General features: G+C 38.4%; 1 protein-coding gene across 1 annotated transcript in view; it reads left to right on the top strand.

Moving 5' to 3' along the window:
• The first annotated feature begins 14,055 nt into the window (after window positions 1-14,055).
• Window positions 14,056-16,069, top strand: part of hhip (hedgehog interacting protein) — a 33,296-nt gene continuing 31,282 nt past the window's right edge. The window contains exon 1 of the mRNA XM_028458204.1: window positions 14,056-14,847. Within this exon, the coding sequence (XP_028314005.1) occupies window positions 14,557-14,847 (291 nt within the window). The 5' untranslated portion in view covers window positions 14,056-14,556. The remainder of the gene's footprint in view (window positions 14,848-16,069) is intronic.

Below are 16,069 nucleotides of genomic sequence, written 5' to 3'. Positions count from 1 at the left end.
TTTGTCTGAAACAATGGAACTCTGACTTTTTTTCCTTCTTTTTACGATATTTTAATTCCATTTCTAAAATGTAAGCAAAATACTGTATTTATGTTTAATAATAGAAATACATTAAACTGTGCAGCATTAAACAAAGTTTCAAAATATTGACAACCACTCAACATTTTCATATGCAAAAGAATTCTAAAATAAAACAAAATACGCTGCAGCGACTTTGAAACAAAGATGTCTTAAAATATTGATGAACGTTGATGACAAGCATTTTGCAAAAATGTTGTTGCTTATTTAACAACCTTTGTGTTGTGGCATGTGTTAAACGTGTTAAGTAGTTGCCAATTTGGAGCAATGATATCTCAGGAAGGAGTGTAGAGTTGATAGACTGCAACAATATGCAATTACTTCATCCATTGGCTTTCTATCAACTTTACTAACTTAGGGTACGAGGAAGACCCACTTGGCTAACCGACATGAATAAACAAATAAAAAACGAACTAACTGAATAAATACAATGTTACACTGTGGACCTTTAAACAAAAAAACATAAAAGGTTTGATTTAAAACGCTCTTGAACCCTGTCTAACCCTGTCTCATTGCTACTGTACAAACAGTGCTACCCATCCGTACCTGACTCAATACCTGCCGTATCTTTACAAAGCATGCATATGTAAACAGTTACTGTCACTATGAACAAAATGTTTGTCCTGTTCAGTTGAAGTATAATAGTAAGTCCAGAATAATCATTACAATAAGTAAGGTATATAAATGAAAAAAAAAACAGTAAATAACAAATGTCATATTTTGTATTAAACACTAAAAGCACAACATGAAGCAAGTGTTTAAACACTGTGATGTGATCCAACCCCAGACTGTCCAGATGACCACACAAATATTTAGAGTACGCAGTGATACTTGGCAGTATTCTCTGTGAAACAGCATACAAGACCCAGATTGTGAAAGACTGGATTGGAAAAAAAAAAAAAAAAAGATAATTTCCAAATAATGACAAAACTCAAGCAATGTGTTGCACAAATGATTTATAATCAATGCATTCTGCAATTTGCACACCGGTTCAGCTTACTAGCTTGGGATACATTTTGGTGGATATCAGAAATGGCAGCGCTTGTTTGGTGGTCCGAGTGCGCCGCAAATGTTCAGTTCATTCAGTATGTTAATAAAATGCATACCACATGGCTTCTATGCCCTGGTCTATAAAATCGTAACAAGCTTACTAATCAAAGACATTATATGTAGGCAATACTGGTTCCAGTTGTGGCTTAGTTGGCAAGGCACCCCTTTATATTCCTCTGCCAAAAGGGTGAATACAGAGATGGCAATTTACAGCATATAACCACAAAGAGTACATCAACAAGAACTGACATTGAACACCTGCTTGTGCCAGCTACAATTCATGTGAGGCCCTGCTGTTCCTAATTTTACACAAAATACTGTTTTGTACTAAAGTGATACCCTTAAATTAAAGGTCTAGAGGCTCTATTTTTGACAAAAAGGAGCACATAGCAAAAACATAGGTCTAACGCAGTTTGTCGTCAGACTTTCCGCCGTGTGCATACATTTAGCTTCGTACCTGAGCAGGCGGTGGCTGATGGTAAGGTGTGGCACGCTCTGTGGTGTGGTGATGGATCAACATCCACTTTGCACTTTAGAGAGAGTCTAGGGTAAGAAACACAAAGTAATCTTAGCACAATGTGTGTCATCTGTGTCCAGAGTTAAAAAGCAGTGGCCATTTATGTCCCCATTTACTTTAGAACAAATGATAAATAAAATTATTTGACATATCAAGTCAAAGCAATATGATTTGGTTGTGTATTCTGAAAATTGCTGATCCAACACAAACTCACTCCCAACTCGTCACATATTGACGTTCGAGAGGGTACTTTTGGCGTCCCTATGCGACGCTAAGGGTGGAAACAATTGTTTTTATGATATTTCTAGTGAGAAATTTGCCCATACCTTATGGTTAGGGTTAGGTTTAGGTTTAGAAGTCTTATTTTGAAAAGTTGCGGTGAAAAAAAGCTTAATGACCCTTAGCCAAGGGTCATTCTGGAACGTTGATATATGTGATGAGTTGGGAGTGAGACTGGGTTGGCTGATCAACTCTTATAGTAGGTTGATGAACTATCACAGCTGGTGTACAACGGAATATAAGAGCCACAAGAAAATGAAAAGAAATTTTGAGCACTACAAGATTGAAGTCGGAATATTTCGGGAATAAAGTTGTAATTTTATGAGAATAAAGTTGTAATTTTATGAGAATAAAGTTGTAATTTTATGAGAATAAAGTTGTAATTTTATGAGAATAAAGTTGTAATTTTATGAGAATAAAGTTGTAATTTTATGAGAATAAAGTTGTATCATAATAAAATCAAAAACTTATAATATTTCAAGATTAAGAGTTTAAATATTTTGAGATTAAAGTCGTACTTTTATGAGAATAAAAATGAAATACAAACAGGTTCTTGTCTGTGTTGCGGTCACTCGTGTGTTATGGAGAATGTGGATCATTTGGTGAGATGATACTTCTCTTTATGGTTCACACATGGTGAAATACTGAGCTTTTGGAAAAATCATCACTACAGCGTTATCAGTTTAAGGACTTTAAAGCGATTTTGCAGACATTTGATTTTGTTAGTTGTGTTCACTTCAACAGGGAATTCTGACTGCTGTACCATAACAAGTTTTTTAAGATAGGGTTTTATTCTCATAAAATTACGACTCTATTCTCAAAATAATACAACTTTAAATTAATAAAATTACGACTTTATTCTCATAAAATTATAGCTTTTTTTTTTATTTTCATGTGACCCTAATACGTACTGGTGCCTTGATCAACACCTATGAAGCCATTTCCTCTCTGTGACAGGAATGATGTGTGGTTTCAGAGTGATGCCAAGTATGGGGTAATAGTAAGGGCACAAAGCTCACCTACCAATTGTTGAGGAAATGCGATAGTCTTTGCAAACATTTTATCGCAAACCCATTGTGGTTTTTAGGATACAGAAACTTTCATTTTTAAAGAATTTTATTTAATTAGGTAATAGGGAATTTCAGCTGAAAGCCGAGTGCACATTTCTTTGGACAGGACCAAGCTTGGGGTATGTCCTGTCCTGATTTATCCTTTGTTTCTAATATCAACAAAAGTGTCGTTCCCACACAAAAATACAAACATGCAGCTTGTGTTTATGGTCACTGACTTTTTGTTAATTTGTTGGAAGTATGCAGATAATGAAGCAGTGTTTATATATATATATATGTTTTTTTTAAGTAAACCATAATTGGTCTGAAACTGTATAGGGGATATTTGTGTTTTTGTGCAGATTGTGCAAATATCTGTAGGATGTGTGTGAGTTTTAGGCAATGACAGACGGCCTGTCTGTGTATGTCGATGGGATGTGTTGTCGTGAGATGGTCGGGGGTGCACAGTGGCAGACGGGTCAGTGACCCCATTCATCTGAGATGAACCCCACCAAGAGAGGTCTGAGGCCGGAATCACAACTGCTCAATCACCGTCAGGAGGTTTACATGGACCGTTAAGTAGAATATAATCAAAACGAAGGTAGTTACATACAAGTGCTTCAACAAAACGCTCTATTATAGTCATATATAGCCTGTGATGTCAAGATTTTACATCTTTTTCCATTGCACTGCAGGGCATTGCATCTTTTACTGCAGACGACTGCAACCATATACGGCAGACATAGGCATCGGTCTAATGAAACTGCATAAAATGAATCCAAAAACAGTCAAGATGACAGAAAACATAGCAAGTATACAAAAAAATGACAAAAATTCACAAAGCTGCAACAACAAAAAAGTCAATACAACCACAAAAATGCATAAAATGATTCCAAAAAATGCACAAAATAGATAATAAAAGACAAAATTACAAGAACACACAAAACAACAAAAATACACACAAAAACATACAAATGTAATAATGCTCAGATTGGCCATTGTTCTAAATACTAACATGAAGTTTGATCATGTAGCCCGCAGGCAATCACATTCTTTGTGGCCCCCCACTTTGATAAAACCTGCCTATCCCTGCTGTACAGAATAAGCAGGAATGGAAAACAAGTTAATAAAAATATTTGGCTTAATAATCAGTTTTTTCCCTAATTCAAAAACACGTGACGGCAGACTCAAACCTTCCATGGCCAACATAAGGAACACTCTTACGACAAAAAAGCAGAATCTGCTACTAATAAAAAGATCAAGAGGCAAAAACCTGAGTGACTGAAGTGCAGTTGCACATCAGCTATTTAAAGCTATTTAAGCCAATAAAGTGTTAGGTGACACACAGTGAATACTAACTGATTTAAGGTGGAAAAGCACCTGGGTGTAATTAATGACATGCGCTGAGATCCCACAGAGATTAGAGCGAGGGAGGTAAATTTGGCTTGTTCACAGTCCTGGAGTGACTGCTTCAAAGCTAATTCTAAGATCCAGAATCACAAAGGAAAATGCAGTTTAAACAGCATGTATAGGGCAGCAATGAAAATGTATACTGTTAGAGCTGGGCAGTATTTTCCAGCTGGTGCACCGTGGCCTGTCTGTAACAGATTATAGTTTCAAGAAAAAAACATCATCCGAGAACAGGCAGGCACAGTATAAAAATGACTCATGCTTGGTAATTAAATACCAGACAATGGGAACGCTTTTACCTAAAAATTTTGGTTTTAAACGAGCAAAGACCAGACATGGAAATATCACTGTAAAATAGGACCTCAAATAAATTTGCCTGGACAATAAAACTCCAAAAACCTCTTTAAAAGTACTTTATGTGGATGAATCACTTAAATAAAAACTCAATGATTAATCTTTTGGGCTCTTTGCCCTCTGGTTATAAAATGTTCCTGATAAAATACACAGGGAAAACTGGGATTTCATCACTAACACCAATTCCTGCAAATACTGTAGATGTACCTGCCTTAGTTTCCACTTTTGAGAGAAGTTGTACATTGCAGCTCTGTCGAGATAAAATAACACAACGAGAAGAACTTTTCACGGATCTTTTCTTTCTCACAATCTCGTAGCACTTTTATAACACAGTCATACTTGTGGAGGTAATATATATCTGTATCCACAGCTGCCTCGCGATCAGATAACAAAAAAAGAGTTTGAAAATCAGGTTTGCTTTGAACTATTGTTTACTAGGTGCAATAAAAAAAACACCACACATACGATACTATATCAAATTCAACACGTGATCAGACAGATTAGAATAGCCAGAGGCATTGATCAAAAGACATGACGAAAGCTTAACTCCGCCAAGGAGGTCATATTTCCACCAGCGTTTATTTATTTGTTTGTTACACTGTTAGCAGGATTACTTTAAAAGTATTTAACTGATTTTGACAACATTTTAACCAAAGATTGACCTTACGCCATGGACGATTCCATTACATTTAGGAGGGGATCCAAATCAGAGATCAGTTTAGGTTTTTTTTTAATTCGAAAAATTCCTATCTGTCATCATTAGCAAAATTAAAAAAATTCATATCTCAGTTTGTAATGACCAATTTTTATGTAATTACCTCCGCCAAACACGAAGCGCAGAGAGAAAGGATATGTTTTACCCAGCGTGTATCTGTCTGTCTGTTAGCAAGATAACTTGAAAGGTTATGAACAAATTTGGATGAAATTTTGGTGATTAAATTTTGGTGATTATATTTTGGTGATGTTCTTGCTTACCAAAAATGAGAAAATACCAAAAAATAGGAAAATAGGAGCTGTGCCTGAGCCTGCATCTTTAAGCGCGATGGCTCATGGGATCCGGATTGCATATTTTATTGCGATTTTTTTTTTTAATGGGGGTGCCCATACATTTGGACCTACTGTATTGTTGTTAATGTGGACAAATGTATTAAAAACCTTTAAAGTGTGAATGATCATGGTACCATGATCAGAATCACTGATCCTGATAACTGCTAATATCTGGAATTATTAAAAAAAAAAAAAAAAAAAAAAATCATTTAAGCTCAGAATACACAAAAAAACAGTGTACTGCCATTAGACCCACTCTCCCCTGTTGTTCAAATGCTTTGTAGTAACTGAGACACATTAATTATTTAATCAGTTGGGATTTAGAAAGTACTAGCTTTTCTCAATGTATGTCTCCAAAGCTAAAGGGCAAATTCATTTATTAACTGTTTCAGTGAATGTTGTTATGAAATTTGTTTCACAAAACAATCATCTCCACCTAAAAATAATTTTGATGTGTTATGAATTAATCCGTTTATTATAAAGTGTTTCTTTTATAGAAATTCCAGTGTAATTTTTTACGTTTGTTTTAATCCGATTGGAGGTTTAGTGAAGAAAATGATTTTGCATCATTCATCAATTTGGGAATTTCTTCCGTTAAAAATGTCTCCTGGTTCTCCTTGACATTTATTTACCCCACATTTTAGACTGTCTATGAAAATAACTGCAGGTGGTTGTGCTCCTACACTTCCATTCTAATCTGGTTTATTCAGATGCTGTGAGTTGAAGGGGCAGTGGGTAGCTTGAGCCTACCTGATGGAGAGCTTGAGAAGCCAAGCAGGAACAGATGGACTGAGGACGGCGGGGTACTGGGAATGAGGGAGCAAAGGGAGGGAAAGAAGAAAGAGAGCAAAGATAGTCAAGGACCACCATCATTGCTGCCCACACCAGACTGCACTTACCACTAGCCGCATGCCCGCCCCTTCCTATCCCTTCAAATTCATTTTCAGAGCAGTGATCCCCAACTGTAATGAATCTGCAATTTGCACACATGTCTACTGCATAACATAGTGCTGCTTCGGGATCTGCTTGACCCCGATGGAAACATTTACAAACAAGTGACCACAAAGAGTCATCAATCAGCACATTACCCTCTTACTGTACTTGCCTTCAGGGGATTGTGCTACTCTCTATTATAGGCTTCAGAGAGGACCAAAGGCATTGAAACCAGAAGGAAATGGAAATAGTCCATTTCAAAGCAAGGCAACAGCGGCAATTAGCCATGCACAACAGGACGCAACCACGGTCACTTCAATCCTGGTCTTCCTTCTCTCATCATTACATAAGAATAAACCCTCAGATCAAAGAAAAGTGTGAGATGCGAGACCCGTGGGAGGCACGATGATGCTTTTAGACTCCATGAATTGGATTCTTGATAATGACTGTGTTGAAACATCTCAAGAGACATTTATGTGATAATTTCATACAAGAACCAGTAGTAAGCCACATGGTTGTATTTACTGTATCTCCATGGAGTCACGCCTGTTCATCTGTGTAGGTTGGAATTAAACAGATATTGAGTAGAGCTTTAGTGGGTAAAACCCAATGTCTTCGAAACTTGTGAAACCCTACGTGATAATGCCACTGTGCTTGGAAGCTCTGGGTGGCTTCACTTATTCATGCCATGTGTATACTTTAGCCAAACAAGGCCTAAGGACACTCCAGGGTGGTACAGGGAAAGGAGGGGCAAGGAAGCCGAAGGCGAGGTAGTGTGGTCTGATGGTTGGAGCCCATGATTTAGAGGCTGTTGATACCAGGCATACAGCCCAGGCTCAGTCACTGACTCACTGTGGATGATGCTGCATAAGTCACTACACTTAAAATGTCCTTATGTGTTTAGATCTGTTCAAGTGGAAATCAGGCACACTCACACAGCTGCAAATGGCTACTGGGTCTGATGTTCTTGTTTAGCTCTTGCTTTTCCCTGAAGCTTTCATAAACAGATGGCAGAGGCTCATTAAGCTGTTGTCAGGACTATTAATGACATTGTGAACACTTTCCGAGGTCTGTATGCCTTAAGGCCAACGATTGCCAAAGCAAGACCATTAAATAAGGTGTGAGAGTAATACAATGCTGCTTGTGTGCTACAAGTTGAAGGCTGAACGCCATGAAAGAAAAGTACACATATGGTTGAACGACTGTGGGTTGACATTATTGACTCCATGTTTGTGGTTGAGTTGAGAAAAGTGGAAGAATGTTTGGTGATAAGAGTGATGGAGAAAAAAGTGCTGAATGCTCTGACCCTGAATTGTTACAGCATGAGCTATATGTGGTGGAATTCAGGGGTGGACAAGGTTTCCCTTGTATTACTAAGAGATAAATGTTTATCTGTAATAATCCCTCATCTGCAAGACAACAAATAACAATAACATACAAGGTTTAAATGAAATGAATTAGACAAATGTGAAGTGTCATAGTGAGTTAATGAGTTTAGAGATGTCCCGAGACAACTTATTTAACTTCCGATACGATATCGATATTGCAGCCTTGAGTATTGGCCGATATCAATATTGATCCGATACAATATTAGCACGAATCATACATAGTTTTATTACTTATTTTGTAGTGTGGAATGTCAACAATTCAAGTTCACTTCAGTTCTTTTTTACTGTCAGTATATGGTGGGAACAACTGAGGGCGGGGACAAAAACAACAAAAACTTATCGGAGCGCATATATTAGATTTCTCTTAGATGTTTGTTTTCTGGCTGATATCGGACCAATATTCGATATCAATATCAGATCGAGACACCCCTAGTTGAGAATATATTATTGAAAATATGTATTGCTGCACGTCTCATTTACCGATAGAATAAAATACATCTTTGCACACTGTTCCCCCAAAACATATTGCACCTTAGGTGTTTTCATACATTTTAAAATCATAGTTTTTCTATATTTTATCTATAACCAGGCCCTGCCCTCCAACTTTATTTAGGCTTTCTGCATAAAATGCTGACTTTCTTTGGCTCTGATTTGTCAAGTTGAACTTAAAGTGATGAAATTGCCGTTGGGAGCTTAAAAAAACAAAAAAACAAAAAAAACTAATACTGTAAAGTCACCCAAAATTACAAATACTCTATGTATAATTGTATCTTAGTGACACTTGTGGAAAAAAATAGCTTGCCCTGAAATAACACATCATGCCAAAAACGCTTATGTTGACTGTGTTAGTTTTTCCAAGCTAGTGAACCTATCTGACAATCCATTGGTTCTCTGTTGACCTCCAACAACACTCTGAGACAACTTGAACTTGTGAACTGAGGTGTGTGAGCTCACGTTTGTTGTGTTTGAATGGAATCTATGAAAGAATCCATTTGTTGTGAGTATTCCAGTTATAGGCTTGTGTTTGATGTACCCTCCTAAAAGTTAAACAATGCACACAGTGCAAAGGACAGTAAGAACACTGTAAAGCTTGAACACATCCTCGCTGTGGTGAGTAGTGGTGAGCGCTTGCTGTTGATGCTTATGTGGTCACACACAAACCCTACCATCATGTCCTGGGATGTCCTTTCAGACAGTGACACACCGAGAGCATGAGAATCCTCCCCAACCTTGTACAAGTAATAAAGCAAAGCAGGTGGGGGTTTGTCCAAAAATGTACTATGTACAAAACATGTACTTAGCTTCATAGTGAGATTCAAACAAGAGAAATCAAGCAAACGTCCTATAAATCGGACTGCTTCTTTAAGTGCCAGTGCATTTGCACTCGTCTGTGGAATAGTGATTGTCCGGGTCTCTCTCTTTCTCTCTCCCCACACAGATGTGCAATACTCTCTCCAACTCCACAGCTGTATCCCACATGTTTTCACGCTGGTTGACAATGGCGTTGTATTGCTCTCTGTGTTCGAAGCCTCAGTTGTAGCTCAGATAGCTTAAGTGGTGGTGATGTTTCTCCAAAATCCATTGTTCCGTCCTTCCATAGCCTCCAGCATCCAGGAGGAGCACTTTGATATTATGTAATTATAACAACAATACACAGGTACAGACATTTACAAATGCAAACGAAGAACATTAAATCAATGCACACTCTTACTTAAAGGTGTTGTGGACGATGTTATTTTGGCTTCAACTTCCGGGTGGATCATCTTAACTATTGGTCTTCCTCACTGTCAATCATTATAATGATATGTTTACATGAGGCCATTGTACGTTCTCGTGCCCGGTGGGAAAAGTGCAAATCTTCTATTGGAAGGTAAGCTTGTATGACCGATGCCGACTCCAACTTGTAAACAGAGCTGAAAACTGGGCTCCAATCATCCTCTATACCTTTAAATAAAAAAAAAATGATTCACTATCAAAAGGTTCCAGGTGTCCGGTACATGCTAGATCTGATCTAGATCTGGTTACAAAGCCAAAGAAATCAACAAACAACATTTTTTGTATTGACCAGATCAATCAAATCAATTTTAGCGATGATGATATGTGCCCAAATGGTATCAGACATAAACTGAGTGTCATTTAATGCATCTGTTATATGCTCCATACCTCGATGGTTCAAAAACTCAAATATCCACATATCTATTGAGAAACATTTGTATATTTTCCAGTTTGACAAAATCATTGTTTTGTCAGCCAAAAAAAGCCTAAAACCAACTGTCTTCTTCTCTTGGCTTGTTTTTAACTGTACACACACATAGTGATTAATTAATGATCACTGAAATTAATTTACAGACTTCTGTCCACATTACCTTGACTGCAGGGCAGATATATAACAAATGATATACATTTCCCACTTGTCCACATCCATGGAAACAGATTTGAAACACTTGGGTCTATTTTATTGTTAAGTCTAGAGGTAGTAATGTAAGCTCTTTTCAGCTGTATTGCTCTACATCTGACCACTTTTTTGATTATTCTAATATCACGCCAAAAGTGTCCCCGATTGACAAGAGAGCATTTGACCCCTAAATCAAGTTCCCATTGTAACTCTGTCTTTGAGTTTGGGTTAAAGGAGGAATGAAGCAGTAACTGAGATTGCTCCTCTGTTTAATGCTAGAAATTTGACTTTTTAAAAAAAATAAAAATCTCAATTGTAGTCAAATTATTCTTTGGGAAATTTAGAAACAATTGACTTTAAATGGGAATACTGTAAAAAAAAAAAAAAAAAAAAATTAAATGTATTTGTATTCAAGTTTCTTTTTCTAAGTTCCTCAAAGATTTGGGTAATTTCTGTAATAGTATGATTGCACCAGACCACACCCTATTGGTCAGTGATTTTGATAATATTAGTAACCAAAATGTTTCCATTTGTGTCATATGAAGCCTGTGCAGAGGGTCAGATCAGATCTGGCATCTGCCACACACACACACACACACACACACACACACACGCACACACACACGCACACGCGCGCACACACACACACACACACACAGTAATTGCCACAATTGTCTACAATCAAACCAACTACTCCTGAGTTCCAAACGACCCAGATTTCTGGAGATAAACTGAGCTTTTGGTGAGTCCCAATGACCCTCAAGTAAGAACAGGTGCTAGCCTACGTTAGCTGATTAGTAAAAGCTGCAGTGGGTAGCTTGTTGCGTAACAGCCGGATGGTTTATGTGGGGAACAGAATATAACTGTGTGTTACCTCTGTGATTGACAGGTGATCTGTGTACCCTGCCTTCTGCCCTGAGCAATGTGGGACAGTCTCCAATTTCTTGCAACCCTGAAAAGGACCAGGGGAAAAAGGAGATGGACATGTTCTCATCGACTGAGGAAGTGTTCTTCAATGTTGGCAAAAAAAAGCTTTGATATTTATAAAAGTTGCTTTAAATTCAATTATTCACAACATTTACATTACAGCATTTACACCACAGTGTCCCTGTGCGACTGTGAATACCAGAATAAACCTGGAACAGCCTCAGCAATGACAGACATATCCAAGTATTCTTTTGTGGCAAAGTTTCTGATCAATGGTTCTCTGTCATCTAGCTTTGTGATTCTCAACTTGTGGGTTGGTTTTAACACCTTGTTTCAGTTTGGAGTCTGCATTTAGCAGAGGACAAAGTTAAGCAACTAGGGTTGTGTGCTTTTATTGTAAAGTGGAGTTGTTCATACAGGGTATACATCGTTGGTTCAGGTCTCACTGGTGGCCACCGACTTATCTGTCTCTGATGGCTCCATGATAAACTAGAGCATGGGTTCTAAACTGGTCTCACCCTGGGACCCACTTTTTGCCACGATCATTAAATCGTGACCCATTTTTTTTTTTTTTAGAATTCAACCAACCAAATTTAGTTTTTTTTTTTAAAAAAAAAAAAACCTGTTGAAAACACAAATATATACTATTTTTAAAATATAAATCTATATATTTTCCTGTGCAACACGCATTTCACAGCATGCCTGTCAAAAGAAAAGTTTCTTTAAAAATAAAAGGCATATTAAGTATTTATTTATTTCTGACTAGCTGTCTGCGACCCACCCAGTTCAGGTCCGCGACCCACTTTTTGGGTCCCGACCCACCAGTTGAGAATTGCTGAACTAGCGCTTACTCTGCCTCTTGCCCAATGTTGGAAGAGCCATCTTTCTTCCACAATATGGGGGAAGTTTTTGTTTTTTTTATCTTAAAAAAATGTACCAACTAATGCAATATTTTTGATTGATTTTGACTTTGTGTGAAAAGATAAACAGCCCCCAATTGCATTGAATAAATGATGACCTGACAAACCAAAAACAAATATGTTAAACTATGGGCCCTCAGTGTGGTAACAGGTCTGTACATAAAACAAATGAATGATTGGAAGTTGAAGTTATGGCTTCTTATCAAGTTCTCATTGGATCCTGTTGACGACCACTGAACTAGTTTACGTTCATTGTTTTGGACAGGAAAAAGAATCCACACAAATCTACTACACACCAGATTGTCATGGTTTGTTTTTTTTCTCTCGTTATTTTCGTATTCCTATTGACTTAAAAAGGTCACACCTAGAGTAAGTTAATCCATAGTTAAAGCCGATATCCGGAGTTTCTGAGAGGACGTCTCGATGTCCCGCCCTAAACAGCTCCACTTCCTCCCACTGCCTCTGCCAATCTACCAGAAGCCACGCCTCTACTTCTCTGCACGCGCATCTCGGAACATAACAAGGTGGCATCGGGTCGCATTGATATAGGTCTATGGGTCAGGTAAGAGCCAAAATCATATTTACCTGTTTGCTGTTGTGATGCGCGGCTTTGTTTCCGTGCACATTCACTTTGATTGACTCAAAAACAGGAAGTTGAAGCCTATTGGCTGGGCGATCACGGCTATCGTTTACATTTGTATAGGGGTCTATAAGACGAAGGAGGGACTTATATATATGAGTGTATATGAATGACCACTGGCAGTAGACCATAGTAAACGACTAGTTAGGTGTTTTTTTTTTTTTTTTCGCATTTCAAAAGAATCATACATACATTGATTTCTCAGAAACTCCAGATATCAGTTTTAAAGTCAGGAAATGCATGGCTATTTTTCAACAAACTTTGTTTTTTTTGTCTTTTTTCCTGTCCAAAAATATTGTATCGTATTTTCATCGCAAGCCAATTAATGTCTCTTGTATCGTATCGTGAACCAAGTGTATCGTCCCACCCCTTCCAAAAAGATATGGAATATATCTGTCTAAACTACTGTATCTAACAAAATCAATCTTGATTTTATCACAAAATTGAAATTGGTGCATGGGTGAATATTCCGTCATTTTGTCAATAGTAAATAATATTCTCACTGGAAATGTTGGATTATCTGTGGACGTTCCCATATTATTGGGAATTGCTGCTGCTAAAAAAAAAAAAAAAAAAAAAAAAAAAAAGTGGTTATCGTTACCATGGCAACACAAGGCAGACAACTTATAAGAAAGCCTCATGGCAGACAGGAAAAACAACAATAAAAACATAGAATTATCATTTTACACCTAACTTTTTATTTTTTTAAGTGAATTATATATTTACCTGTTTACTCGTTTAAAATCAATAATGTATTCATAAAATCGCTCCATCAGGGAAGTGGTGGATTATGAATGGCACACACACACACACACACACACACACACACACACACACACACACACACACACACGCACACACACACACACACACACACACACACCCTCCGTCCGTGCACTTGCTAAAGCGTTCAACTCCACGTGGACGCGATCGCGATAGTAAAAAAAGGAGAAAAAAAAGAAAAAATGAAAAAATAAAGCGCGCTCCCGCAGAGCCATACGTCACCGCGCTCGCCCCTACTTCTCGCGCGCTGGTTAAAAAGAAGGAGGGACGAGCACGGGGAAACATGTGAGCGCTCTGAGGACTTTAGTCACACACTACTTTTATTTTCTTGTGTGTGTTGTGATTGTAGCCGTGCATGCACCGTGTGCTCAGCTCATGAAGGAATTACACCTGAGAGGAAAGTCACGGCCCTTTTTTTTCTCCTCCAACCACGTTGTGTTTGCTTTTGTTTTTACTTTTTTTGTGTGTGTTCATCAGGATAAACTGTCACTGTTTTGGCTTGTATGCATTTGATACATTTGCTCAGTAGCCTATATTATCAGAGGAACCTATCATTTATTGTTAAACTCTTTTCTACAATGCAGTAGCTGCATATAAATTCGGACAGCAGTGCAACATATTCCTATTTCTTTTTCTCCTGTTTTGATATTTACAAGCTGTAACAAATCCGCACTCGTAGCAAAGAAGAAGACGTGTGCCTTTTCCACCCCCCCCCCCCCCCCCCCCATTTATTTATTATATTTTCATCCCACGAGTTATTGCTATTACTTTACTCTATTCGACACTATGAAGCATTTGCAGTTCGTGCTGGTCCTGGCCATCGCGGTCAACGTGTGGGAGTGTGGGGACGCAAAGTTTGGGGAGAGAGGAGACATGAGTCTCCGCAGGAGAAGGTGCTACGACGGCAGCCTGCCCAAGCGGCTCAAGAAGAGGGAGCGGAAAGTGTTGCTGGACGGCAGCGGCAGCGGCGGCAGCAGCAGCAGCAGCGGAGAGGTTTGCCACAGGTTGTATCCACGCGTGTCCTGCTGCCCCACCAGGAGAGCTGCCTACCAGATCCTGCACCGCAGGGATGCCAGGGTAGGTCAAAAATCCGTCCTCTATGCAACATTTCACCTCCAAACACAAGGCTGCAGCTGAGTTGCTGTGTCCAACCTTTCTAACCACTAAGGATGGATGTGTGGACAATCATTTAAAAAATACACCTATAGTTTAATAGCAGTAATGATATCAATAATGCATTGGATTTTATATATTTACATTGATGTGCCTTATTCTTTCACTCCACACACAGTGGTGGTAAGCTACTATTGTAGCCACAGCTACCCTGGGGCAGACTGACAGAAGCAAGGATGCCATAGCACCATCTGTCCCTCCGACCACCACATTCATACGAGGCAATGTGGGTAAAGTGCCTTGCCCAAGGACACAACGTCAATGACTTGGCTCCTAGAGCGGGATTCGAACCCCCAACCTCTCGGTTATTTTAATGACCCACTGAGCCACGGTTGCCCGTCGAGCAGTTATAGTTATGTTTGTTGCACCTGTCATCCCATAATGAATGAATCTTTTCCGGCCAAATTGCCGAAACTTCATCATGACCAAACTGACTTCTACCGCTTTACAATTTTTAATCTCATCCACCCACTCGTACACTAAAGCTAACAGCCATGCAAGGTGTCAGCAGCAACGTGGTGGTCCATCAGTCAGTGTGTTGCCCAAGGGCAGACAATGACACCACCAACTTCTTAATCATGCAGAAGATCCCCTCTTCAGTTCATTTTCAACTCTGTTTTTGTTGTAAGGGGCTTTTTCCCCCACTTTGGCATGCTCGTTTTTCTTGGCTTTCTCTTAAAAAGGAATACTGAAATTTGCATATACTGCAATGCTATTCAGTAGGGCTGGGTTAAAAAGAAAAGAAATAGATTTGAATTGTTTTTCCTTTGAATGGCCTCATATTGAATCATAAAATCTATCATTTAAAAGGTCTCTACTCCAGTGTGTGATGCAGTGCTGTGGGTTCACTTCTTCATTTAAACATGAACCATGTTAGTTACTTTCTACTGTATAGAGAATTAGATCTATGAGAATCTCTTTCATATTCAGGTAAAATTGGTACTGGAACTGAAATATTCCAAATCAAATCTAAAATCTAATTGAATCGTGATTGAATTGAATCCATTTGAGAAATCTGAACCGATACCCAGTTCTACTATTCAGCATACTCAGTGGACTTGGGTGTTAAAATGACAAATGCTCACAGCATTTATGCTACATAATGAGTCAGCTATACTTGTCAGAT

The sequence above is a fragment of the Gouania willdenowi genome, chromosome 1 (genome assembly GCF_900634775.1).
Source record: "Gouania willdenowi chromosome 1, fGouWil2.1, whole genome shotgun sequence".
Classification (NCBI taxonomy): Eukaryota; Metazoa; Chordata; class Actinopteri; order Blenniiformes; family Gobiesocidae; genus Gouania; species Gouania willdenowi.
Note: the sequence above shows the minus strand (reverse complement) of the source record. Positions and strands in the feature narration are given on the sequence as shown.